Consider the following 15953-nt stretch of genomic DNA (forward strand, 5'->3'; position numbering starts at 1 on the left):
TTTGATAGGGGCCAAGTGACCTAAGAGCTATTTTCCATCTCTAGCTTCTGTATGCTTTTGGTTTAGGGAACTGTAGTAACTGCCAGCATCTGCTTGTATCTGCTTGGGAGTTGGTTTCATTTTGGGTTTGCATCTCAACTACTGTGCTCTGCGACTGCGCCTTTGAACTCCAAATACCGATCTTCGTACTAAACCATTGCCAAGTAACCTGCCATTCTTCTCTTCCATGCTGCCCATCTAATCACCAGCTACGAGCACACAGCTCCTGCCTGCATGCCGTCAGAATGAGCCTGAGCTGCTCACGCCTCAACTCCAGCCTCAACATGAATTTTTGTCTCTGCAGGAATATCAGGGGTGGGAGGTGGGGGGAGTGGGAAATGTCACCAGGGCTACTACCAGTTCTCGTTATTGTTTGTATTTATATTTTTGGTTTCAACTTCTTTTCTCCCCGGAGGTTTTGATTCCACCAGTTTTGTTTGGGGTTGATTTGAAATGGGCTTTTCTTTTTTGTCACTCTCCCTCTTCTCATTTTGTTTTCTCCATTCTTTCATTGGAGGCAATGAGCCGTCCAGCGGTCGGAACTCCCCTGTCCCTTACCGGCCCGACAGCCGCCCTCTCACTCCAACTTACGCTCAGGCCCCTAAACATTTCCATGTTCCAGGTAGGAGCTGGCACTGTATGTGTCTCGGTGTGCTGTCACAGTGTAGAATGTAGCCTTTGTAACTTTTGTCTTGTCTCCATCGTTTCACACTGTTTACCATGGGGTACACCCTCAGGGTTTGGAACTGCTCCTGGGCTTGCTGCAAGGAGTAGTGAGTTAAGAAATGGGGGGGTGCTCACTGTGATTTTTGCCTCTTCTGTTGGTCAGTGTTTCACCCTTGGTTCTCCGGGTGTGTTGGTGGCCTGTGAGCTGGATATGAGCTATGCAGGGCTTGATTTTTTCCCCTAGTTGCACCGGTTGAGCAATGGCGTAACTCTGGTAACTTTGGAGGAGTTGGTTTTGGTTCACATGTAGAACAGAGTAGACAAGTGAGCCATTGCATATGTTGTTCCTTCAGATTGTTGTGACTTGTTTCAGTCTTGAACCCAACAGTTCTAGTTTAGTGTTCCCTTCTTTTAAAGCAGACGAGGAAGTTTCTTTACTTGTTTTGTGCAGTGGTTTGCTGTACTCAGAAACCCTCAGATCCACAAGGATCTTAGAATGTCCTCTCTATAAAGGGCAGTCTCTGTTTTGAAGTGAGCAGCACAATCCTTCCAGCCTCTGAGAAAATCATCTGTCTTGGATTTTGATGGGATGAGAATGTATGACCTGAGGGTTGTGGACATGCATCTTTCACTTGCATCAGTTGCTACGTGAAAGCCTTATTACATCCAGTTATTCTCCAGGTCCCCTACAGTCTAGTGTCCCTTTGCACTGCCAGAGGTTACTGTTCTTCCTCTTTTCCTCAGACCTGGCAGATAAACTGTTTGTGGGAAGTTCCCTTTCAGTCAGTGTGACCTGGCTTGGCTAAGGTAGGCTGGTTTAACTGCTTAAGCTAACCTGGCTCACTTGGACTAAAATGCACTTGCATGAATAGCTCCGAGTAATACCTCTAGCATGGTGGGAGAGTGTCCTCCAGCTGGAGCAGTGCAGCCACAGAAGGAGCTGTGTTCCTGCGCCCTTACAGCTTCCTGCTAGATGTGCGCAAAAGTTCAGCATGACCGCCCTTGCGATGTTTGTACCTATCTGCTGGTCAAGTAGCCATAACAGATCACTAACAGCAAGGAAATACCTCAGTGTCTTTGTATGCAATGAATTTGCTTGCTTAGTCAAGGATGTAGGGTTCTGCAGGGTAAGATTTGCCTCTGTTACAGTAGATTTTTAGGGTTAGCTTGCCTTAACGCCAAAGGCTCAGTTGTCTCCTGTAGCATTTGAATCTGTGATACACAGCATGTATTTCTAAAATGCTTTCTCATCTTCCAGTCTAATGTAACTGAAAACTTTCTTCAGGCAGTATGAAGTAGCAAAATGGGTTTCTGACATTAATTTTCTAGTTCCCAGTAGCTCATTTTGGTCTTCTAATAGGATTTTGTCAGATTTTTCCACTGTAGCACTGATTTGCATTAACTTTTGTGTATGAGTTGTGCTGAATACATGAAGTGTTGGCTTGGAATGAACCAATTCCTGGCTGAGATTATTATTTGTAAAATATGGTATCATTTAGACATGCTCTAGATTACTGCGATAGAGTTCTAGGAAGTGTTTTTGTTCTGATTTCCACTGATAATGTGCAATATGGTGGGCCCTACATTAAAGAGAATATGAAAAAGAAATAAAATCCATCCTTGTGATTTGAGAATTAGCATTTTATCAGCACTGCATAAAGTATCCCTTTGACTCACTGAAGTGTAGCTGTGGTTGACTGTTAAAAACAGTGTGTCAGGCAGCTATTTTGTTCTCTGGGATTTTGAAGTGAACTGTAGGCTCACTGCATTCTCCTCTGCTCAAGCCAGCCAGCCAGTTGGAGGGAAAATTGAACTGTTGTGACTGAAGCACAATTTTCCACAAGTTATTTGGGCTGGTTTTCCCCAAATGGCTTCTATCTTCACCATTGAAATGTCTTTCTTGTGTGCATTTCTTCTGACTTTTATCCCACTGGTAATCTTCTGAAAGCATAAAATTAATGGGTCATGACTTGGATGCATCTACATGTTACAGAATCAGCTCCAAAGGACTTCATACCACATGTCTTTGACTTTCACTCGTTCTTATGTTTTCTGTTTTCTGATTTTGTATAATACTAGAAATAGCTTTCTGGCTTTTCCTTCTGCTACATCCTTGGTTTGGTCTGTCTGTTGTTTTAGTGTAGGAGTTACCTGTATCTACAACTGAAATGGTTTTCATATTCCCATTTTTCTGTTTCTTGATTTCACAGATCAAGGTGTCAACATTTACAGAAAACCACCCATCTACAAACAACATGGTAAATGATCTTTCCCTCTTCATTTCAAACCTGAAATTAAAAGGCATGCAGACTAGTAAAAAACATTCAGTTATTACTTTGTAAGCGTAAAAAATCAGTAGCCGAAGTTTGAAAAAGCTGTTATTGCATGTCCTGCTGAGTGATTACGTTTTAAAGCATGTTGTTTCCTTTGGACCATATGGTTTAAATCTTGGCCATGTTGCTATTAATGGCAAAATTGCTATTAAGAGGGATTTTGCTGTCTCTTTAGCATTATGTTTCCTTCCTGTATTTAACTTCTTCAAGTTTATATTTTCAGAATACAGGTACTGATCATGTTAAAATGGATTAACAACAAACTGTTCTCTGACAGGGACTTTGTGGAATACCCTTATTTTAAACTGACAAAGAACAATAATGTAACAGCAAAGATGGAGATGCAATTAGTCTGGAATTCCAAATGTATCTCTGGCTTTAAATAAGATATGATAATATTAATTGTGGAAGATGATAAATTGACTTGTCACTGACAGGGCTAAGTGGATTCTCAAGCCCTGTGATACAGGTAGTATGCTGTACTTGTTTTCCCAGGTGCTTGGGTTCCAAGTTGGACAACAGTGTTTGCTCTCTCAGGTTTTCAGTGTAGACATTGTATAGCAAGTCTGAAATACCAACGATCACAGAAGCCCACTACCTTGCCAGTCTCTACTATTGCACAGCAAGGTCCTGGTTGTAACAGAGTGTGTTCACTCTGCCTTTCTGCTGTCAACAGGAAGCTCTGAATAGATGACTTTTATGTAACGTGGTGACAGATGGATGACTCCACTTTTTAAAGACTTTCAGTTTTCAGCCCTTTGCAAACCCTTTATCCAATGAAATTCATTTAGGGTTAAGTAGCAAATCAGCAGTTCTACATGGTTTAGATGAACAGTTGGCTGAGAGCCATTGAGCTGAGATGATTAGGAAAGCCCAGAAAGTCCATTCTCTAATCAGGAGTAAGGGTTGCAAATAACACTGCTGTGGTATTACATCAGGGGTTTTTTCTCTTTGTGTTGTAATTTTCAAACCATATCCTCATTTTGGAAAAGTCTTAACGTTATTTCTGTTTATTTTTATGGTTTTAATGTGTCTCCTCACCTCCCATTAACATGTGAATGTTTAACCACTGACATCACCAATTCTAATACGTAAGTACTGTTTGAAGTCAAGCTTCTGTAAACTCTGACCAGCTTCTTCCATACCTGCAATTATGCTTAGAGTTTCCCAGTCATAAACTGCTCAGAATTCCCAATTAATCCTAATACTGATGTTCCTAAACTACCCTGAAAGTGTTGGATAAGCCACAGAGTGCTTCGTTTCATTAACAGATGTCTTGCTCTTAAAAGAAAAAAGGAAAGAAAAAGTTCGGAATCTTTGCTTCTACTACAACAACTTCATATAGGAGAAGGTGATTTGAGCTAATAGTTGGCAGATAAAAGGGAGTTAAGTCTCTTTTTGATGTAAACTGAATCCTATTGGATTTTTTTTTTTAACATCAAGAAGTGAAAGCCATAATGCACATCCTCCCATGCTTTTAAGAGACTTTGGCTTAGGCTGGAACCCTACGTGGATGCCCCAGTGCTGAGTCATTTTATTGGTGAGGTTTATTTTATTGCAAATGCCTTTCCCTGCAATGTTAATCACAGGATCACGGAATAGTTTGGGTTGGAAGGGACCTTAAGGCTCTTCCACTTCCAACTCCCTGACACGGGCAGGGACACCTTCCACTAGAGCAGGTTGCTCCAAGCCCCTGTGTCCAACCTGGCCTTGAACACTGCCAGGGATGGGGCAGCCACAGCTTCTCTGGGCACCCTGTGCCAGCGCCTCAGCACCCTCACAGGGAAGAATTTCTTCCTTGTATCCAACCTAAATCCCCTCTGTCAGGTTAAAGCCATTCCCCATTGTCCTGTTCATATTCCTGTTCAGATTTCTTGTTGGCCCCTTTATGCACTGGAAGTTGCTCTAAGGTCTCCTTGGAGCCTTCTCTTTTCCAGGCTGAAGACGAGTGGATCTGAATGGAGTTTAGTATTTATTAATAAATTCACATCTGCTTTTACTAGTACTCCATGCTACTAAGCAAGGGCATGCAGCAGAAATTATCCACTGGTTAAATAAATATACTTGTTTCAAATTTCTTTTTTTGTTTATTTTGCAGCTTTTCCCAGAAACATAGGAAATAATTAGCATCACTAGAGTTAAAATTAGTGCTGTTTCTGTGAACTATTTGTTTCCTTGCCCTACAGAGAAGGCAGATCAGTACATAAATCTGGTTTCACCTTCATTAATTATCAGCTGTCCTTATGAGTTATTGGCAAATACTCCTAGATAGGATTTTCTCACTCTTGCCTAATCATTCCAACGCTGGGCAACTCTAGTAAAATCCAAAGCTGATTTGGGGTTATTTTGGGGGTGGGAATGAGGGAGGAAAGTTTGATTCTAATCTATTGGCAAGAGAAAAACATCACTTTGAATCAAATTGCAGTTAGTAAAGCAAAACATGAAAATGGTTTTGCTTTTGATGACTAACCTCTTGTAAAGCATAAAATTTAGACAAAATAAGGGAGAGCTTTGTATTGATGGACTATTATATAGCTAAGTTCCCTGATTGCCATCTAGATGCAGCTGCTTTGGCAGCACAGAGCAAGTCCTCCGAGGATATCATCAAGTCCTCCAAGTTCCCAGCAGCTCATGCACCAGCACCCAACGAGATACCAAAGATTGAGACTGACCACTGGCCAGGTCCTCCCTCCCTTGCAGCCATAGGTATGCAAACCCAAATGGTACAAGCGATGCGGCTTACAAGGTACTGGTAACCAAAGCAGATTAATGCTGGAGCTGTAAAAATGGGGAGTGAAGCTTGTGTCCACTCCAGGTGTTCACCATGAAGTGCAGTTGTTCTGGTGAGGCCTCCGAGTGCCTGTGAATTAGAGTTCATTGAATTAGTGCTAAGTAGAAGAGGTTGTGCTAAAGGACTTTAGGATTGACCACACAGATATTAACCCATAGACAAATTATGTGAACTCCTGTGTAGGAGCTCAGAAATGTAGTGTGTCACACAAGCCTGACTTCTTTCAGTTAATGTCTATTTAATCCTTTAGTCCTAAGCTAATAGCAAATATTCCACAGGAAATATGGTTGCTTCCAACCATACGACTAATTTCATGGCAAAAAGCAATAACTGAAGTCAAAAATTAATGGACTAAAAAAGTCCAGATTTTCAGTTACTGTTTCTACAAACTTTTCATTTTTATTCTGTGTTGTAGCACTAGAGGTGTCTTACTTTCTTTTACTTAAATCATGCACATCATAATTTTTTATTTCTCTGTTTTGTATTTTTTTTCCTCTGTTAATTTTGATTGACCCCTAGAGCATCAAATCCACCATCTAGACTGATTCATTTATGAAGTCATGCCTGAAACACTGAAAGTGTTGCCTGTTTCAGGTTTCCAGGAGGGAGTGTAAGGTTTGCCATCACAATAGGATTTTCATAGAAGTGTTGGGAGAGAAGACATAGGGTGGGAGAGCTCAATGACCGATTGAAGGGGCTACCTCTGCAGTGGCAATGCTTTGAAAATGTCCTTTATGTAGGATTACAGCCTTACAAACATTACAGTCACAATGATAACATCTAAATATTAAAAACTCTCCTGACAGTGCTTGTGATAACTACAGCATTACTATGTTGTGGGTCTAAGGTGCAGCCTTTGTTGGAAATTTTGGCTTTCAGCTCAGTCACTAGGCAGTGGATGACAACTCTCAATGGTTTCCAGTAGAACTGTTTTCTATTGTTATCCACCAGGTGATATTGTTACACCCAAGAGAATAAACAGGACTGTTTGGAAACTGTAAAGATAAAAATGTGCTCACGGACATATTTTATTCATATCCTAGAAGATTAAAAACAAAACCCAAGAAAACACAAGCCCCAGATTTTGCAGCTTCTTGGCTGATTTTCTGAGTATCCTGCTTATGGAGTTGGAATGAGTTCAACTGCCAAAAAAAAGGAGTGTTACTGCTATAGTACTGAAAAGTCTTGCAAAAGCCTGAGTTATCAAACAAAATAGTAAATAACTTCAATACAAACAAATAATTCCTCTTTAACTCTCTCTCTCCATATCAGCATCAATTTAACACTGCTGCACATAACATTTAATTGATAGAAACCTTCTGAAACTTTAGTTACAAAATTTAGTTTTCACTCATATAAAGCACTGAGTTTGCCTATCGTGGAGTTGGTGAATAACTGTATCAGGCCTGTGCAGAAAAAGATAGAACTGCTGTCTAAATGCTTGCAGCAATATCATATTCTGTGTATTCGTGGAAGTGACTTGGTGTCCAAATAGAACTATTTCTCAAGAATATTCAAGAAAATAAAGATTAGGGAACTAAAGTGTAGAACACCCATGTCTTAATCAAATCTAGCTTTATTCAATGGATCAGATTAATTTGCTTTGTCTTAGACTTAAACCAATGCCTTATTCCATATAGGAGTGTCTATTTAGAATATTAATGTAGTTTAATTTTCCATTTGAAATGTTAATTCAGATTTGCTTTCCTGAGTCTACATAAAAGTATAAATGTAAACTAGCCTGTATGTTTTCAGCCACTGACAGGGTTTGTGGTGCCATTAAATCCCATGTTTCCAGAATCTGAGCTCCTTTTTTTCACCTTAGTGGTCCGTGGCTTTTGTATCCAGGACTGTAGCTTGGTTTGGAACTCGTGCAGTTCAAGTTCTTGTGAATTTTACAAGAAGCCTGATAGCCATAGGGCAGGCTATCATCTGAGTAAGTTTTATTAAGAGAGAGTTTTCCAGAAGTCTTTTGAGTCTGCAAGAAAATACTTCTTGGTTTATTCAGTAATAAACTAGCACTGAAATCTTCAAGCTGCGGCTGAACTGAGACACAAAGCTCTCTTTGTACTGTGGTTTTATGGAAGCAGGAGCTGACATGAGACGCAGATCAAGTGGAAGAGAGGAAGATGATGAGGAGCTACAGAGACGCCGGCAGCTGCAGGAGGAGCAGCTCATGAAGGTGGTTATAAACTTGTCTTCATGCTGTTTGTGAACACCATCCAGAAATTGCCCCTTTGTTTTCTGTAAGCGATTTCTACCAATGCCTTGATCAGCTTTATTTTATTGATTTTTTTATTGTTAATTGCGATTTGTAGCTCAACTCTGGTCTGGGACAATTGATATTGAAAGAAGAGATGGAAAAGGAGAGTCGTGATAGGTCAGCCCTTTCTGCCAGTCGTTATGATTCTCCAGGTAATTCATGTAGTCGATAAAGCTGATAATGAACAGTAAATAATGAACACATATACACATATCAAGCAGTCTTCCAGAATAGAGACTACTGGGAAGACTGCTTGAGATACATATATATATATATCTGTATTCTGTATAGCTGTATTCTCTCCTGAAAGAGTGGCCTATTTCATTAGCTGGTTTTGGTGAGGGAAGGGTGTCATGGCTGGTCTTTTATTAGAAGAAATATCAGGTTGAGGATTTTCAGGCAATTTTGAGGAGAGAGATTTTCTAATCTAGATAAGGAATTGAGGTAAAATATTCAGTGACTGTCACATCACACACATGCTAATAGGCTGGGTTATTAAATTACAGTAACACAGTTTGCTAGAATCAGTAACATTTACCAGTGGGGCTGCATATTCCAAACACAACCAGTGTTTTGGCCTTGGCTGACATTTTGATTGGGTGGATTCCATTCCAAAAGAATACAGCAAAAGCACAAAAGGCAACTTTGACTAATTGGTGGCTTAGATTCTTGGCTTCACTGAATATTTTGATACACATCTGTGGCCTTCTCAGATCTCCAGAGAAGGGTTTGGGGTTTTATTTCACTCTCTTCATCCACTGGTTATTGTAGCACAGCAGCTGTACTTCAAGCCAAGAAGGGACAAGATGAGTCTTTTTGGAGTCATCCACTAGAGCAGCTGCCAAGCAGACCAAGATTTTGTAGTGTTCCCTATTGTATAAGTGTGTTGCCTCTATTTATAGTCTTGGGAATGCCTGTGGCTCTCCCTCACTATCTGTAATAGTGTACCTGTTGAGTCTACCTGCTCAACTCAGAGCCTCAACCTTAGCTGAGGTTGGAGGACTTCTTTGGTACCATTCCCAAAGGTGCTTATTGCTGGCAACAGCAGTTCCTCAAGCTGTACATTCCCTGCTCTTTTGTGGTAAAAATAACATTTAAAAATCAAACCATTGAGTTCTTATATGGAGGATCTTATCTGAAGGAGCTGTATTAATTGTAGAAGTGCTATTAATGATTATGGTGAAGATCTTTTTATTCATCCATCTTCTCTATCTGTATTTGAAAACACACCCTTGACATTTCTACGTTGTCTTTATCTTGCTTGTGCAATTTCTGAGTTCAATGCAAATATTGAATGCCCCCCAAATACCTTATTTCATTTTCATTTCAGATGAAAGAAGGAGGCACAGACCTCTGTTGAATCATGTCCCGTTCTCAGAAGTGCCACATTGTGTACAGGATAACTATAATTTCAGATCAGAATGCCAAATTCTCAAAGTGGTTTGAATTCACTCAGCACTGGCCATTCTGATTGTTCTCCTGTTCATTCAATGCCAAAACATCTGTCAACTAGACTGTTTCAGGATCAAAACTAATAGCCTTTGTAGCCAAAAATGGCAAGCTAAAGCATGTGAATACAGAGAGGAGGGAGCGTGGTTGTCATCTGTATCTTGTCTTGTGCAGCAGCAGAAGCTGGGATCATAAGCACAATAATAGTCACAGTAGGAAGGATAGAAAGGAAATTCATGAAAGGTTCAGAGGGTATAATGATATATAAACCATGTGGCAGGTCATGTACAATGGCATGATCAAGCTGCGTGTAACCTTGGAAGGTTGTGATGAATTTGGGGCTGAGATGTGAGTTTCTTAAAGTCAGTGTGTCTCACTTGGTTATGTGTATGCTTAGCTCTTTTAGCTGTGTTTTTTTTTTTTATGCTAGTTGATTCCTTAAATGCTCTTGTTTGTGAGTTTCCATGGGATTTTTCCAGTAAAAGATTTTTCCCTTCCTCATTCAACAGCACATGCTTCAGCCTCCAAAACCTCTTCCCTCCCTGGCTATGGAAAAAATGGACTTCACAGGGTAAGGAGATGGTGACTTGGAGAAGCAAAAGGTGGCTTTAATTATCCATGGTATTTATTTCTGTATTAACTGTATTGGATTTTCAGTTTGATCAAGTTTCTTATAAGACCATCCAAAGTCAGACAAAACCTGATTTCCCTTCCCACAAAGTACATTGCTAAAAAAGGAAGAGTAATAAAAGAAACATTGTGAAAGTTGAAGTGGAAATAAAAGGCTTAAAGCAATTTATTTCTCCCCATAAACCAACCTGCTTGTGAAATCCTGAACGGTGAATTGATGTTTGTGTCCCTCTTTTCCTGTTACAGCCGGTGTCTACAGATTTTGGTCAGTACAACAGTTATGGGGATGTGAGTGGTGGTGTTAGAGGTAAGACCGAGGAGCCTTTACATGCTGCTTCATTACTAACATGTTATGATGTTCGATCATTTCTGCTCTTTTGTTTTAAGGCTGTGGATGTGGTTATCATGTATTTGCTTAGTGCATTTTCACTTCCTCTGGTAAATTAACAATTAACTCAAACTCTGCAGATACCTATTAAAAAATTTGGGTTTATTTTGCTAAATCTGCTATCTCCTTGTGTATGCCAAAGGACTGCTTTAGCATTGGTGCAAATGGAAAGCAGGTAACGTGTAGATTATCAGGAATATGTATTGAGTTCTCTAATGGTGCTTTCTTCCTCTGAAAACTGCCATCCATTGCACAGTCTGAAAGAATGAGCCACAGTGAGGAAAGGAGGATAATGCTTTCTAATCCTTGTTGCTGATCATGATTTTCATTACGGCTTTGAGCTAGATGTGGTATCAGTCATTGCCTAATAAAAAATAACAATGTTTATCAAAGTTGTGAAACTTTGAGACGTAATGTTTTGAAATGGATTGAGCTGTGAGAGAGGGAGAGGCTAGTCATCTCCAGGGTTAGATTGCTCCCAAAGGTATCTTAGATACCTTACAATCAGGCATCTTCTGTTGGTGGTCACGTCTCTTTGGTCATATCTTCTTTAGAGGAATCTAGACAGCTACCTGATGGCAGAGGTTAGGTGAGATGAATATTGCTCTACATTTGAATTTCAGTTGGCTCTTTATTTACTTGATTGCGGTTTTGTGTCTCTTAGTATTTCCAAAGGGGCTTGGTTTTCCCAAATAAAAAGCCTGCTCAAAATGAAAAGGGCTGCAATATTTGGAGTGTTTGATTCTTTACAAACTAAGCCCAAAAGTGGGAAGGTTGCTGGCCTCAGAGTATCAGGTGGGATTTTGAAGAGATAAATTAGACCAGAAGACACAAGGATTATCTGGTAGATTGTGACTGATTCCTGTTCTTCCACACTTTAAAGCTGATGAGGTTTCTCTTTTGCTTTTCAGATTTCCAGGTACAGTACAGGTTTTCATCAATCAACTGACAACAGAACTAAAAGCATCTACCTGTTGAAGTCTGAATTTCTGCTACAGGGAAGGGTTTCTTAAGACAATAGCTTTGACTTTCCTGCATGTTTAAGCATAATCACCAATGTAGATTCTTATCAACAAAAACCAGACACGGCCTCAGATTCCTCCTTGTTACCTCCCCAGAGCTGGGTTGAGACAGCTCCTACCAGTTCTGTGACTTGCTCTGTAAAATCCACTGTCTCTTGATCTATGAGTTATCTGTAACAGTCCTCTCTGGACAGCTGAGGGTGGATTTATTTCAAGCCTCTCTAGTACCTACCCAGAGACATATAGAAAGTCTCTTCTGGAGGCAGTTTTTTCCCATACCAGGAGCCTTGAACTCCTCATTTTTACCCTGGAATTTGCTCTCCAGACAAGATGGCTGATAAATAGTTTTCTGCAGTGCTGCCATCACAGATGAGCCAGCGAGAGGTGTGCTTGCAAATACAAACCATTTTACTCCAAATACTGTCTTCAAGGGGATTTTTTTCCAGAATGGTTTGAGTCTGGCTGGCTCCTCAGCACAATCACCATATGAAATGACAGTTTAAGAAAGGGTTTAGTTACTTGGATGATATTGTTAATGGTGTATCAAAATCATGATGATTGGAAAGAGAGTTTGATTATAGGAGGAGAGAGGAATTGTCCATGTATTGTACTCCAAATGTTATTTCATTAGGATCAGTACCTGTGTCAAAAAAGCACCTTTTTACCCTCTCCCTCTTTGTGATCCTAGTAATACTTTCCCATTGTAGAGACAATGCTGGTAGGCTCAGTGGGGAACTGTCACCAGCCTTAGCAATGACAGAAGGCTCTGGTGGCAGAGAGGATCTAAGGATCCCTCTGCATGCCTCAGGGAAGTAGTAACAGGAGCCATGGCAATGATCTATATGATAAGACTAAATATTAAGACTTGAAGGAAGTCTCAGGGCAAATTCACCTTTGTTTTCACCACTACTTGAGTGCCTTTACCCTCTGTGTGTGTAACCTATGTGTCTGATGTATACCTGTATCTGATGCAGTCCCTTCCGGATGGTCATGTCCCTGGAATGAGAATGGACAGAGGAGTATCTATGCCTAACATGTTGGAGCCAAAGGCAAGTGCAGATGTTATTCACTTTCCTTCAACACAGTGAAGGTTTGACTGTGAAATGCAGATAAAATATGGGAAATGTCTTAGTTCCCTTGTTTTTCTTTACCTCACCTCAGTCCCTGCTCCTTATGTGCCAAACCTCTCCCTTTGTTCTGGACTTTGCCTGTTACAGGTGTTAGTACTCAGGCAGGCTGAGGGCAGCCCAGAAGTGTGCTTCTGGGGTTAAGGAGGCTTTACCAGAGACTAAACAAAGATGCTGAAGATGCTCAGTAGCTAGTTCTCTGTCAAGCTTCGACTAGCCAAAACAGCAGGCCAAAATCAATGGGAAAATCTCAGGTCTTTCAGGCTGGAAAAGTGATGCAGAATAGTGGCTCACAACACACTGTTGAGGCTGTCTTAATTTCAACATTAATGCAATACATGGATCTTTGTTTCAAATTGGAAGTTACATAGTATCCTAGAATGGTTTGTGTTGGAAGAGACCTTAAAGCTCATCCAGTTCCAACCCCTGCCATGGGCAGGGACACCTTCCACTAGAGCAGGGTGCTCCAAGCCCCTGTGTCCAACCTGGCCTTGAACACTGCCAGGAATGGGGCAGCCACAGCTTCTCTGGGCACCCTGTGCCAGTGCCTCAGCACCCTCACAGGGAAGAGCTTCTTCCTAATGCCTCATCTACATCTACTCTCTTTCAGTTTAAAGCCATTTCCCCTTGTCCTATCACTACATGCCCTGTGAGAATTCCCTCTCCAGATTTCTTGTTAGCCCCTTTAAGTACTGGAAATATATATGTGGATCTCTATATAGACATACATAGAGAGATACATGTCTCTCTGGGTCTGTTCTTTAGCTCTCAGAATTATTAGCCTGACACCTTTCAATAATGTTGAATTCCCTAGAGAAGAAATTCTTCAGGAGATTTATTGGAAAAGAGGCAATGTCAATTGCATATAATTTAAGATATTAATGAAAATGCTTTTGCAGCTATGTCTAGAGATATGAGTCAAAAATCAACAATACACAGAGGGGATTCAACCAGGGCTGTGTTTCAAATCTTACAACTCTATTGCGGGTGAACCTTCCAAGAAATCATGATTTTGCCAGTTACAAAGATCAGCATTTCTGCAGTTGAGGAGCTCTTTTGCTAACCAAATGACTATTTGTGCTTCCAAGTCACCTCCAGACAAACTGTACAAGGCAATAACCCCAGCTTTATAAGCTGAGATCCCAGTGTGATGTATATTTACAAGTGTTTTTATATATTATATACATAAGACCTTGGGGACATCCCAACTCCTGAGTTACTGCTTTTTACTCCAAATAATTTCTCTTTCAGTGCAATAGAAATTCTTACAGCCACCACTGCTGTTGATGCACCCAGTGATTTGGAATGTTATTTTGGGTGACAAATTCTGTCAGTATTATTAGTGATAAAATTGGTGGGAATGCTCATGAGATAGTAGGTCACTCTCTGTTGATGGTTATGAAGGTGATGCTAGACCCTCAGCATGTGTGAATTGGCAGCATGTTTATTGATCTCAATGGTCCAACACTAATTTAAACCTGATAAAGTAAAAAGTCAACGTGAAAAATGAAAATTAATAAACTCAAGAATGGCCAAATCTTACCAAATGGTCTCCAGAAAGGACAGAATTTGTGCATCCTGCCACCCCAGGTTGAGATATGCCTTTTTGTGAATATATATCTGAATATAAAATGTACCTATGACCATAGATCTTGACTTAAACTCTGCCTGTTTTAATATGAAAAGTTATATTTTAGTTTCCTATAATGCTGTATATAGTAATGGTAGCCGTTTCCAGTATCAAACATAAACAATGTAATTCCAAGTAATAGACTTAATTGTACAATTGTGACAATGTCAGAATCTCCTAAGAACCATATCTTACAATTGGTATGTAAGCACACGTCATTTAAATTCTTACTACTTACAATAAACTCAGTGGTGTGTTCACTGATGCCTGAATCTTATTTATTATAGTTCTGAAAAGTTCATTGGGATAATTGTTGGCAATGAAATGAACTTAATGGCCTAGTGCTGCACCAACGTTGGTTAGGTGGAATTTCTTCTGATGTTAAAATAATGTCATTCATAGCATTTGGTAATAGCTCAGTTATCTCTCCAGGAGGGATTTGGTGGTCTCACTCTTGTGGGCAAGTAAAACAAGGCCCATCAATAACAGTAAAGGCTGAGCCAGTCACCACTGAAGTCTGCAGAAGAACTTCAGCAGGGGTTGGATGAAGAGTCTGGGAATGCTGTTTTCCTGCTTGGCAGAGACATGCAATGACATGGGCTATAGAGATGCTCTGTCAGGTGGAACATGAGCTCTCTTATGTCATTCCAGGCATTTAGGGAAATGGGTGCTCAAGGAAAAAAATCCTAAACCAGACTTTTATTTGCCAGGGGATGATTCGAGAAACTGATTCTAAGGCACGTGGTTTTCAGAAAGCCTTTCTAAGCAGCATTGCTTCTATTGGAGGCCCACAGACAGTAAACATTTTACTTCAAACAAAGAAGATATACAGATAAAACAAAAGTAAAATCATTTATGCATTCAGGAATTAATTACTGACCAGTAACTGATGTGTGTAAGTTCTGGACATTCTTTGCAATGTAAAGGGAAATCAAGGGAAATGTTAATGGGAAGTGTGCTGACTCTTATTCTTCTGAAGCAGATGAAAGTGTGTAAGACAAATACATCTACAAAAGTATCTTCTTTAATGCATGTAAGTATGGCACAGCCAACAACCACAGCAGGCAGTTCTTTGCTCCAAAAAGCAAAGAAAATAATGTGATGAATTTGATTGAATGCAGTGGCCCCCAAGAATTAATATCTTGCGTATTCAGAGTTGCTGCTTTTTTATGTACTTTCATCTGTTTCATCTTTTAAAAGTCCACTAAGTGTCTGTTTCCTTAGAGCTGTCCACACTTGGCAACCAGTTAGACCAGTGAGGAACAAATACATTTGCCTTAATAAACTTATACACTGATGGATGAGAAAGTATATTGACTGGAGAGTTCTCTGATCAAAGCCAGCCAATGTATTAGATGCACATTGCGGGGTGGGGAAGTACCGAGTACAGGATGAAGCAGTTTGGTACTAAACAAGTTCTTGCTATGTCACATTTTGTTCTTTCTGCTTTAGAATATAAATACATCTCTTTTTCCCCCTTTTATACATTGTTAACAGATTTTTCCATATGAAATACTCATGGTGACCAACAGAGGGCGAAATAAAATACTAAAAGATGTAGACAGAACCAGGCTCGAGGTAAGAGAAGCAAGTTCCTAAATCCCCTTTCCTGCTG

The 15953-nt window shown here is 40.2% G+C and overlaps 1 protein-coding gene across 1 annotated transcript in view; it reads left to right on the forward strand.

The window, feature by feature from the left end:
• The window catches only part of ABLIM1 (actin binding LIM protein 1), a 45132-nt gene that overhangs the window by 27447 nt on the left and 1732 nt on the right, over positions 1-15953 (forward strand). The window contains exons 8-17 of the mRNA XM_010022088.1: positions 557-661; positions 2916-2963; positions 5604-5744; positions 7920-8011; positions 8148-8244; positions 10051-10112; positions 10418-10478; positions 11471-11478; positions 12556-12630; positions 15836-15916. Of these exons, the coding sequence (XP_010020390.1) occupies positions 557-661; positions 2916-2963; positions 5604-5744; positions 7920-8011; positions 8148-8244; positions 10051-10112; positions 10418-10478; positions 11471-11478; positions 12556-12630; positions 15836-15916 (770 nt within the window). The remainder of the gene's footprint in view (positions 1-556; positions 662-2915; positions 2964-5603; positions 5745-7919; positions 8012-8147; positions 8245-10050; positions 10113-10417; positions 10479-11470; positions 11479-12555; positions 12631-15835; positions 15917-15953) is intronic.

This window comes from Nestor notabilis, unplaced genomic scaffold (genome assembly GCF_000696875.1).
Source record: "Nestor notabilis isolate BGI_N333 unplaced genomic scaffold, ASM69687v1 scaffold28449, whole genome shotgun sequence".
Lineage (NCBI taxonomy): Eukaryota > Metazoa > Chordata > Aves > Psittaciformes > Psittacidae > Nestor > Nestor notabilis.